General features: G+C 38.7%; 1 protein-coding gene across 2 annotated transcripts in view; it reads right to left on the bottom strand.

Moving 5' to 3' along the window:
- Positions 1–5,779: 5,779 nt before the first annotated feature.
- LIN7A (lin-7 homolog A, crumbs cell polarity complex component) overlaps positions 5,780–12,668 on the bottom strand; it is a 44,903-nt gene continuing 38,014 nt past the window's right edge. Inside the window, exons 5-6 of one of the 2 annotated variants that reach the window (XM_079304453.1) lie at positions 8,517–8,729; positions 5,780–7,003 (exon numbers count right to left, since the gene is read on the bottom strand). In XM_079304453.1, the coding sequence (XP_079160579.1) occupies positions 8,517–8,729 (213 nt within the window). In that variant the 3' untranslated portion in view covers positions 5,780–7,003. The remainder of the gene's footprint in view (positions 7,004–8,516; positions 8,730–12,668) is intronic. The other variant, XM_079304452.1, reaches the window with a different exon arrangement.

Genomic DNA, 12,668 nt, shown 5'->3' on the forward strand with positions numbered 1-12,668 from the left:
CAAGCTGGTGTTTCTTGGTGGTATTGCCTTCTCCCAGGCCTTTCAGAGAGAAACCTGCCCGAGAATATAAGATGTGTTATACAAAATAGCTCCTATACAAATAGTAGCTCCTAGTTTGTTTACCTTGCTGTAAAAAAGGGTAATTTAGATGCCTGCATACTTCAATTAAATATCAAAGCCTTGATTAAAGTTGGTGAAGAAAGAGGAAGAAATTATAGGAGTGTCTAGAAGGGGAGAAATAAAAATGCCTTTAGAGCTAATCCATAGATACACCTGAATCTCATGATCCAGGATTCTGTTTGGGTGTCCCTCTGAGGAGGGTATTACCAGGCAGTGGTAGAGACTGTTATCATCTTTGAGAATGTCACAGCAACAACGGAAACCAAATTTGTTGGCTGTCTTTGGAAAGTCCCCCATTAAAAGCAGAGCAGCTGCTGCAGTGGGAGATTCATGGCTTGCATTGATTTGTTACTACACCTGGTTTACATGGCTGCCTTCAGCAAGGCATGGAGATGTGCTCCATCTATCATTTACTTCAGTGTAGATGATACACTTGCCTAGCATCAGGGACATTTTTTTCATCAGCACATGTATAATCTTCAGCAACAGCAGGTGAAGTGTGGTCAGACACTGTGTGTGGTCCAATAACCAAGTTAAGCAATATTTACATTAACCCTTAATTATTTCCCAGGTAAGAGTATTGCCTTTATTGCCATAATCCTATTGCTACTTGCCATTCTTAGCCCAGACAATATTTACTCCTGTGGTGTTATTCTACATGTGAATTCAGTTCTGGGTTGTGTGCATCTTTTTAATGCTAGAGGAAAGCAGCCCTCAGCAGTGTCAGTGGAATGAGCTCTCGGTGCCATGAGCATCCTTTCTCACTAGGCGTCTCCCTTGGCACATTTATCCAGCTGACAGCTCCACCTGCCATGCCCAGTGCACGGAGTCAGGCGGAGGTGGGGACACACAGATTCGGGGCTGTAAACCTGCTGCAGAGCCATACACATAGTGGAGACAAGTATTGCTCGAAAGACCTTGTCAGCACCTACACTTCAGTCTGAGTTAATCAATGCTTAAAGCCCTCCACATGACCAAGTTTTTGTTTTCCTTTAGGGGTATTAAGATCCAACAGTGAAGAGTTTTATTTCTTTCTGTCAACCCTACATACTTGAGAAGGACAACTTGGTATGCACAAAACTGAGATTTGAAACCACCACCAGCTTGAAAGGTGGTGCTGGTGTAAGTTTTGCACTTTAAGCATGGTGTTAGTAATGAAATTAACAGTTTGTTACATGTTTGATCCCTGGGAGTTTAAGAAAGGCTCTTGATTTCTCACTGCTTCCTGGTGGAAACTTTGAAACAGAATTTGAAAACAAATGCAACATTGTTTCCTGGATGCCTTTTTATAATACACTTTCACACTGGATGGCTGAAGGCCATCTCAGTCTTAGGATGCCTCCAGGAGTTGGTTCCATATTTCATAATATTTCAAATTCCAGACAGACATGGGTCTACATGCCTGACATGATGGATTTTCTTCACCTGTAAACCTCACTTGTTCATTGTGGGCACAGTGACTCTGACCTACTGCATGTGTGTGAATTCATGGTGTAATGCCTCAAGAAGGTCCAGACGCCCATTGGTTCCAGACAAGGTGCTGTTTTTTAAGGCAGAGGAGGATGTGTGGCTGGTCCACTGTCATTATCATGGCAGAGAGTGCTCTGTCAGCAGGTAACTAAATGAAAATGGTCACCTGTTGAAAAAGGGGTGACTCAGGAAAGAGGTGACATTCTTGGTATATCTATTTGTTTTTCAAGGTTTATCTACCGTTCTCCTACCCCCTCAATTTTTCCCCATGTATCCTTGAGGGTTAGTGCAATTATTTCATGAAAGGCAAGTAAGACAGCTGAGTATGGTGGCCATGAGAGGGCAGCTAATGGATATGGAGGGCAAGTGAAGAGCAGAGAACTACACAAAGTAGACATGGCAAAGCCTTAATGCCATACTTGGCTGAAGAGATTTTTTGTAATTAAAAGGTGTCACTGCTCAGCCAACAGAAAACTCCCATGGAAAGAAGGGTAGGGGAATACCACACTGGGAGAGTTGGCATAGCTTTGTGGTGATCTTTGGGCTTTTGTCAAAGGGATTTTGTGAAGCCAAAAAGCTGGAGTGACAGATCAGTGAAGCACCTCTGAGTTGCTCTTATTTGGCTAGGGGCCACTCTTGCCCATCAAACTATTCATGGCTACCTTAACATACCCAGAATTCTTCCCATGCTGTTTTAGCTAAGCATTTTGTCTTGTCCTTTCCAAAAACTGCTGTCAGAGACATGGTTTATCCTCCCAACATAAGAAAAGTAACTTGTTCAGATAAAAATAATATTGTATATTCCTGGAGAAATTTTCATGGATTGGGAAAAACTTTAAGTATCTTCCCTCTCCTCTAGTGCTGCACTGGCTACTCTGTACTTCAGAGGCTGTATTTTGTCTTTCATGTTTCTTCAATTTCAACAGAAATGTTATGGAAGCATCTTCTGAGATCCAGTTTTTAATTGGGCCAAGCTAATGGCTCCATTTACAAGCTAATCTCAGGCTTCCAACTGGTCATAAGTGCAATTTATGTTGGCCTGTTTTGGGTCAAAATTATAAGGTTGGGCAAGATTTAAAACTTTAGGCTTAGTATAGTTTTCATTGAAGTGAATATGAATTTGTCTGTGTGTCTAACATACTCACTTTGAGAAAACAGAGTTCTCTCAACTTGAGAATTGCTGGTGGGGAGAAACTGTAATAGGACTAATGAAGAAAGTCCCTGTAGGACTGGGTATCACCTTTTTGCAGCTCAATCCAGCTTCACCTATCTCAGAGAGAGGAAGGAAGAGAAGAGGTACTCCTCCACCCTATCAGCTCTTTATGATTTTGACAAAAGGAACTGCAATTGCTGAATCATATGCTTCTCCTGTGGTTGATGAGTTGACAAGAATATGTGAAAAAAACTGTAAGAAAGTAAATGGAAAGCTAATCAGAGATCAAATACCTATGTGACTTTTTAAATCTTGGATCTTGGGCTGTTCCTTTTAAGCATCTGCTTTTGTAATCTTTTTACTTAGTCCTAGATAGCAGCAGGTTTTAGATTTCAGAACTGGGCAAGTTTTGCTATGACTTTTGTTATCCCAAAACCCTATGGTGAAAGTTTACTGGCTGTTTAATGGCTGCCATTTCTGTGCATCTTTGTTTGTAACCAGAAATCAAAAGCAATAGTTCATCTTTTTGGTTGCAGGTATTGTAAAATGCACACACACTAGCCCAGTGTTGAGACTTCTGCTATTAACATTCACAGGCTGAAGCTTGTTGCAATCTGGTCCCGTATGCACCACAACCAAAGCATTTTGCTAACAATACATGTGCTAGCTCAGCTCTTACATTTCTTAGAATGGTTCAGAACAGACATCTGTAGTGACAGAATCTCCTTACAAACCAGAATATGTGTAAGGTCTCTTGGTCATCTGAGCTATCCATGTAGAGGCTTAAGATCAGGGAATTCAAACACTGGGGACTTTTTATTTATTATTTCCAAGCTGTGTATGAGTGTAGCAGACACTTCCTCAAAAGATACTATTTATTCCAAGCTAGTAGTTTAAGTTGTTTAGTAGTGGCTCTGCTTATAATATTTTTAACAGAATGCCTTAATTTATTTTAAGATATATGTCAGACAGGTGGAATGAATCACATTTAAGGGATACCTCTAAATCTTGACTTTGGAAACAGTCAGTGTATGTTCCACAGCTTGATTTTGGACAGCTGAAGGTAGAGACAATGAATTCATCAAACAGGTATCTAAATCTTTCTGCTATTTCAGACTGCATTCGCTTCATGGACAAGCAGGGTTAACATGCACATCCCCAATTCATCCTGACCATCTCATGGCTAAGCACAATGAGCTGTATGTCTCATCAGACATGTATTGCAGCAGGCAGCACATGCTTGCAAACTGGCCCTGAATACTCTCAGGTTTAGAAATCTGGGTTTTTTTTATTGAATACTGGATATGGAAACGGTCTCATTAATACTTATGGAGAGACAGTACTGCTTCTAGCTAATAATCCACTGCTTACACATGGAATGGTCCTTAGAACTTTGAGACACTTTTCTGCATAATTCTGAAATTCAAACTGGTGAGTTTTTGCTTCAACAAAGACTATTAAATTCTTCAATACCTTATAAAGTGCTAGTCAGATCAAATGTCACAAACAGTAAACTATGGCTAGCACAGCAAAGCCATCAGCTTCACTAAGTAAATGCCACCAACCTTAAATCTCTATTATTAGTAGATCCTGCATCTGGATCTTTGGTGTAAGTCAACATGATGCAAGAGTGTGTCAACACTCCTTTAGTTACTGTAATGAAGAGGTATCTTGGATCAAAAAAAGCATATTGGATCTCCTAACTCAGTTTGCTGCCAGTGCAGAGAAATATGAGGGAACCCCAAAGATAAATAGATGCAACTAAACTCACTAACTTGACTGAAAGAATATCAATTTAGTGTAGTGCAACACCAAATACCAGGAGACCATTCAGTTAAAATACAATGCACAAATACTTGCAGACTTGCATGTGGAAAGTGTTGTCTTCCCTGCACTTCTTTGGATACTAATTCAGCTGTGCACACATGGAAGTACCATGCTGAATGAGGACTAAATACATTTAAATCACTAACAAAAATACCAGCTACAAGCAAAACCGTATCATAGGCTTAGGGACAGTGGTTATTCTGTGATTAAGTAGCTGTTTTATTGATCAATAAGGGGCATGAAAAGCATTGGAAAGTTATTTCTTTCTGTTTCCACTTCAAAGTCATTGACAGTTCTTACTGTTAAATGCTGGCAAGGACTAGAATGTTAATTTTAATGTGTATAAATAATTTATTGAATAGTAATATATGAAAATGAATTTTATATGCTTCTCTATATGAATGACAGTCTATTATTGAAATTTATTAATCAGCACATTCCACTCAAATTTTTTGAGGAAGAGGAGGGAAGGAGGTGGAGAGGCGGTTTGGAAAAATGCAGTACAGTGGGCTGACTAAATCTGAATACTTGGTCTCTGAAAATGCAGCTATCAGTGTAATTCAAATCATACTGATGAGATACAGAACAGTTATATGCAGCCATAATAACAATTTATATACTTTCAATATTAATAGCAATGCCTGTTTGAGAACAGTTTTAAAATAGGTACATACAATTTTATTAAGTATAAAAAGACAGCGTGCAGAGCACAATACAATATATTTCATCTTCAGTTCTGGTAGTTCTCAAACTCCACTGTCTTAATCGATATTGTCACCAATGACCTCTGAATATAATTACCTCTCTGTATAAAATGAAGCTTCTGTAGATTAATTCATGCTGTTTGGTTTTAAAAATACAGTAATTTCCTTGCAATGGCTACTTACACTGATCAAACACTGACAAGATGGTTGGCCAGCCTGCATTTGGTTTCTAACATGCTACGATACTGCCAATTTCCCCTGTTTTGCTTTGTCTCTTTCTGTTTGTGAATAGATCCTCTAATTTATTAATTGTTTCTGATTTTGTTCCAAATTCACAACCAGAACACTGTTTCTGACCATTTCTACATTCCATTCCTCACATTACAGAACTTTCACTGACATCAGCAGGAATTTTCAACATGCAATGACTGTATGGTTTTCCCCTAATCTCCTTTCCTCCCCCAAGTCTTTTCTAATGGAGCATAGAAGGCATGTAAAAATTATCTTCTTTTTAGGATTTGGGGGTCCTTTTTCTTATTTTCTTGAAAGCAGATGGTATTTATAGCCTTCCAGCTTTGACTATCTTCTTTGGAAAAGCAGACATGTAAACTTAAGAACTTACAGATTTTGCTTGCACATTCCAACTTGTTTAATTAAAAAAAAAAAAAGTCTGAACTCTAAGTTCAAATTGATTTAAATGATAACGTGTGAGTCTTAAAAGAAACAACTTACACTTCCTCCTCTCTAAAATATATTAACATTAGACTGGAAAATAAATTAAACAATACAGAAATGCAGAGATTATGCTATCACAGTAATATCTGCCAAACAAAGCTTGGTCTTTTGCTAACATTAGCTTACTACATTTGCAATACATGCTAAGCAAAGACCCTACTTCTCTAACAGGTACATTCAGACAATATATATTTTATGGAATAAATATATAATATATCCAGTTATAGATTTCTGAATATAGCTATAATAGATACAAGCAATACCTACGTTTAAAAATACAGTTCTAGGCTTCCCTAACTTTACTACTAATAAAATTAAAGTTGACCTAAAACTTTCTCATTCTGTTGATGCATAATAAAATATATGGAAACACCAAGAGTAAAAAGCCAATTGCTTCTACAAATGGAATACTTTATAAATATAGTAAATTGCTATTTCCAGAGGGAAATCTGAAAATTATAAACAGGAAGTTAGGTTAAAACAGCTCTACAATATATAGTACAAAGTGGTTATGAAGCGTCATGTACGAGTTTGATGTCTGTGGCAAAATTTTGAACTGATGTTTTTCCTTTTTGGAGATAACTGTAGAGAAAGATCCTGCTTTCAAAAGCAGCCAATCTTAACCTCCTTAAACAAAACTTTCAGTGACTAGAGAAAGCCAACTAGAAATTTGTCAGAGTAAGGAGTGCAAGATGAGATCAAACAGAATTATTTGGAAGCCCTGGACTTCACTGTTTCGTAGGGTTTACCAATCATGCTGTTCTCATTTGGAACAGTCACAGAAGTGAAAGGTATCTGTGACTGCTGTGTGCTGAAAGGCCTTATCATGATGGTACCCTCCCTATGGCTCACTTTAGCCTGGTACTGTACATTCTCCAGATGAATTCTGTTTCATATTCCTGTAGTTGTTTGCTTTTGCTGGAATACAAGAATACAGCTCTTGTTGCTTGATTACTGAACTCTTGATTGAGGCTTCTTCTTTCTTGAGAACAACCTAGAATTAAAGAAACATATTCCTCAGAGCAAGCACAAAGAATTGAGGAATTAAGCTGCTGGCTGTCTCTTCCTGCCTTTCTTCCCTTTCAATTTAAAATCAGCAAAAAATTCCTTACTTGCTAATGAAATTATTTAGGCAACTGAAAACAATTTGAACTTCATATGTATATCTGTCTCCTGCAATGGCCTTGGTTTACATAGAAACCCCAAACTTACTTCATGAAATACTACTGGTTATACCTCTCCTCTGAGTTAAGGGCCTGAGGTGGGATTCAAAACCTTCTCAGGGCCCTTGTTTGCCTCAACAAATCTGGAATTCTGGTGGTCACTGGGTGTTTATGAGGTGGGTGTTCTCCCTGAATACCAAAGGAGGTCAGTGTCAACACTAATAAGGATGAAACCATCACTGGGAGCCTCAGATTTTGACCATCTGGGGACTTTCTGAGTCACTTGTTGACTCTTCCAGTACATGCACACTGTTTTGGGAACAGTGGTGAGATGAGGGCTGGGACACGCTTCCTAATTGATTTTATTTATGCAAATGGAGCATATCTATAAATGTATTCATAGCACAAACACTCACTGGTTTCAAAATAACTGCATATACAGAGAATCTCACATAATACTGGGGGACCTGCAAGCCTCTTGGAAGTTACTGTGATATTGAATGTCAGTTAAGAGTGAATGAAATACTTCCCACCAAACTGTATCCAAAAGGAAGCACTTAGAGGTGCCCTGCACACCAGTCAGAATGAAGTCTGGGTTTCCTGTTGCAAGAAGAGGCTTTGAAGACTTTTCTTCACCTACCACCAGCAAATCTTGATGTTTCATTGCAGAGTGGTAACAAATTAGTTGAAAATCCTTTAAACTATCTAAATCTGGTGGCATATTCTTATTTGTCATAAATGCTCTGGTCGTTAATATTAAAAAAAACATTCCTGGGACTTCTTTCACTTGCAGACAAGCTAGAAGTGCATGCACAGTGGCTTTTGATGTCAGGGTTGTTAGTCGGAAACTGGCTCCAGAAATTGCTAGTGCCTTTAATCAGTTTTCAAAATGCACCTTTACTGGGAAAAACCATGTGGAAATGTATCAAAGAATGAGCTCTGCTCATCTTGAATGCAGTAAGTGCTGGCTGGGTACCACAAGGTTACTTCTAGGGCCCTCACTATCCCCCTTGGGGCTCCCTCCATCCTGTCCACAGCCCAGGACCTCATGTCAGCCCCTAGGGCATCATCTCCTGCCCCAGCAATGCTCCAGCAGGGCCAGTCTCCAGCTCCCCACAGCCCTGCCCTGCCCAGCCATGGGGCCCCACTAAACTGGGCCCACTGTGGGCTCATGTCCCAGCCTGTCCCTGTCTCCAGGCAGGTGCCCAGGTCTGGGGCTGCCCTGCTCCTGTCTGGGGCTGGGACGGGCTCTGCACCAGACGCTGCCCTGACAGACCCCTGGAAGTGGCCGGCCCAGGTGGGTGCTGCCATGGGGCTTTAGGGAAGGACAATGAATCCTCTCACCTACGACATGTGATTTTGCTGTGTGGTTTGCTGCTGCTGCTGCTGCTGGATGAGCAGCTGCTGCTGCTGCCGGCGCCGGGCTGTTCTCAGTTTCTCGAAGCGAGCCTCCATCTCCTCCAGCACCTTGGGAGTGTAGCGCACCACCAGCTTCACGCTGTCCTTGGCCGCCTTCAGCAGCTCCACTGCCTTCTCGTGGTGCTCTCCTTCCACACTCTGCCAGCAGGGAGAACACATTTAATACTGAAAATGGTGCTTTGATCTACAGTTGGGTCTTTTTCATAGGAAAGCTAGTCAGAGTTTTATGTAGTTTCCACACCTTACATTTTTCAAGGGACCACTAGAAAGAAAGCATTAAGTGAGACTTAGGGATTGCTGGGCATGTATTAATTTTCAAGCCCTGATTTCTATACTAATGCTGCTTGGAACAGTAAATTTCCAAAACAGGGAGGTTTCTCAGCTGTTAAATAGAGTATTCAATTTCTACCATTAAGTGAATTGACTGGAGTTGTATGCCTTTTAGGCATGTGCATTGTTACACACCATAAGAAAAATGGAAAAAATTTCTAAAGGTGGACAATTGTCCACGTGTTGTAGGATGTGTTCCAAAAAACAAAAGTATCTCTGCTCAGAAAAAAGCCCAACAGCCTGAGGATCTGCAACCTTCACATAAGTTTTAGAAACATCTAAAAATAAGTCTTTTACCTCCCATTTAAAATAAATCCAAGTTTTACTACCTGCTGTGTTTTAAAACTCTAATGTATGCTATGCTTTTGGAAATGTAAGTCTCACCTTAAGAAAAAGTGTACAAAATTTGACATTGTTTTATATTTCCTTTTTTGCTTATAAATCATGGTCACTATGGCATGGCATGGACATTCAGAGGAAATGAGAGGCTATTCAGTGGTGTCATTTTGGTTTTGTAGTGCAACAGCATGAACTTAGAACAGGCTATAAATAAACATTGTTTATGTTTAATCCTCCAAAGTTACATGAAGTAGAAACATTTGCTTTCAAAGTGCTGGATGGTTCTTACTGACACCAATAAGAAATTGTGATTGTTTTGTAGGGGAATAACAAGATGGCGTGTTTTAATACTTCATTCAACAACCTAGCAAACTGCATTTATAATAATGGTCTGTTTTCTCTCCTGTTTGTCACCACCCTTGTTCTTCCAGTTTAGACAGTATTTTATAACTAGAAATGAAGGGTTTGACTTTGTTGCTATCCAGGTCAATGGAAAACTCCCATTGATCTGAATAGTAATGATACAGAATTAAGCCTAATGCTCTGAGCCATAAGCAAAGAGGAGGAAAAAAAACAAAGGCAAACAGCAGTGTTAAATACAAATCCTGCTCTCTGAACACACTACACTTAAATCTTGACAACCACAGTTTTCAGCTGTTATTAATATGATTGTTATACTTGCTCTTAATGTCTTTATTGCTACTTGCACTACAATTTTCAAGATATTACAAAAACTTTACCTGCTTAACAACAGCTGCACAGGTGAAATAGCAGAGGCCCTCGGAGGTGGGAAAAAGGAAAGGGCAAAGTTTTTGTTTTGCTGTTGGAATTCTGCCTCTGCAAACCTCTAAGGCTGCGCTGGTAAAAGACTCCTGCTGGTATCTATTGGTCATTCCTATACTTTGCTGACTGGATTATGCTGGTGGGGAACATTGCAAGGATCTGCCACTCCTGTTACTTTAGAACTGCACACTGAATGGGTAAAATAATTTTTCAAACTATATATTTACTTAACATATAATTTTTTATTATGTATACTTATAGTCACTTATTCCTTTTTTTCCCCCATTATTGAATTGGCAGATTGCATCAAAGAGAAGGATGATGCAAAACACTATAGAGACAAGAATAGCTGAAAGAACTGCAGATGTTGTGTGGGAAAATACCAACCATTATTCTGTCCTGGTTCACAGACTTGTCATAAATCTAAAAGAAAAAAATTCACTTTGCTGAAGACAAAAAAGAAAATTTATTAGCCCACAAGCTGGGAGACTGAGAAGAGTATTTCTATTAGGTATCCCTAAATAAATACCTGGTTGACAAATTAGGCATTATAAATCTATTTTGCATCTTTTCTGTATCTGACTCACACAAGGTATCTGACAAAAGCAGGATGTGTGCCAGGCACCAGCACTAGCAAGTGTTTTCATCTAGCCAATCTGAAGGGCTCACTACTTTCAATTTCCTGTATTTTTAGGGGGTGTGGGACAAGAGTATGTAACAAAATCCCCAGCATAATGAGAAGATGCTGTTTTTCAACATGCAGTGAAACAGCTCAAGGAACACTCTTCCCAGTCATGCTGGGATAACAAATCTGGATTCTGAACACATAGCTCTAATTTTATGTTGCTAATTATTAAGTTGGATAACCATCAGTGATTGAGCACAAACAAGTTACGGATATTTAATTTCATGTCCCACCAGTGAGCCGTCTCTTCTACTGTACATATTGTATATTATTTGCTTTTCTCCAGCTAAATTAAGAGAATCACAGAGTGAAATAGTCCCAGTGAACAATGCTAAATTTAGATTTTTTTTGTCCTGTCTCAAGCTGTCTGTAAACAAATAATCAGTTCTAAATTTTTTGCATTTTTACAGATTATATTGTGTGGGATTATTCAGGCCAAGACTGGTTTATGAGCACTTGCTCATTACTGTGAGGGTGGTGAGGCCCTGGTACAAGTTGCCAGAGAATTTGTAGATGTCCCATCTACAGTCAGGTTGGATATGGTTCTGAGCAACCTGCTCTAGTGGAAAGTGTTCCTACCCATGCTAGGGGTATTGGAACAAGATCAACTTTAAGGTCCCTTTCAACCCAAACTGTGCTATGATTCTGTGATTATTTCAAATGTGCAGCTTGAATTCAAATTTTGAATTCTGTTGTTTGAACTGTGAATACAAAAATATTTATCTTGCATCTCTAAATCAACTTTTCATGTGTCCACATGCATTTGGGAATTTCACACAGTGTTTTTTGCAGCATTACCTAAATATATATTCTAGAGCACATGTATCAAATTTTTGACTGGAGAATCATAAAATAGAGGTGACAAGAGGTTCAAATTCAATATATCTTGACATCTGAATATTCACTATTTTCCTCTCTGGTCTTTGCCTAGACACTGTTCACATTAAAAGGATTTTTCAAGAACCATCCATCAATTAGTAAATTGAAACTATTTTTGTCTGCCTTTTTAATCACTTGTTGAAAGAAACAACAACAAAATTCTTTGATCAACTTTAAATCAGGGAAATTCAGGCAACCAACTTCCTTAAATATTCAGTTTATTTCTTTAAGACTAAGTAATCTTTTCAGTGGGTTTTTCTTTCCTCTGTCATTGCTATTTGGTACAATCAAGTTTCCAGAACTAGTATTTCTCTTGAGAGATGTTGATAGTTGATAGAAGAAATGGTAAAAGGCCTGTCTGAAGTGTTATATGAAAATTTTGTTAGAAGCGAAAGGGAATAGCTAATGCTGAGAGAAACAGATGAAAACATAGAAACATTTTTATTGTTTATGGGCTTGCAACAAAGAAGAAGTTTAAGTTTTAAAGTCTTAGATTTCTGACTGGACTCACAAACTGTTATTCTGTGCCTTTGATGCATTTAAATACAAGGTCGGATGGAGGTTTGCATAGAAAAACACTACATGTTCATAAAGGGAAGGGTAAGGTTATATGAATGAGTTTCCTTAACTTTTCAGTACTTCACATTCCTTTGTAAAAGAGAACACAAAGCATAATGAAAGGCAGAATTTGACCCATATCATGGAGTCAGGGACTTGTGTATTCTCTATTCCAACAGCCCTTTTTTTTTTACCTTGATATTGACATTTACAGTGAAATTACTACAAAATACTCCACCTTGATTTACATGAAAAATGATCATGAAAAAAATGTACCTTTTTACCAAGCATACATGCTCCGTGTACAGGAATATTTGTATAGCTGATTTCTCTGACAAAGTTATCACAGCTGGATGAATATCACTAAAAGAAATCTAGAAGGTACCCTCCACTGCAAATCAGCACCAAATGTGCTTACCAAATTTCTTTCAATTTTATGTGTTCAAAGGCTTTGAAGGTCACGAGACTACACAAGTGCCACTGTGTCATCACTGTGCTTGGAA

This window comes from Erithacus rubecula (assembly GCF_903797595.1).
Source record: "Erithacus rubecula genome assembly, chromosome: 4".
NCBI lineage: Eukaryota > Metazoa > Chordata > Aves > Passeriformes > Muscicapidae > Erithacus > Erithacus rubecula.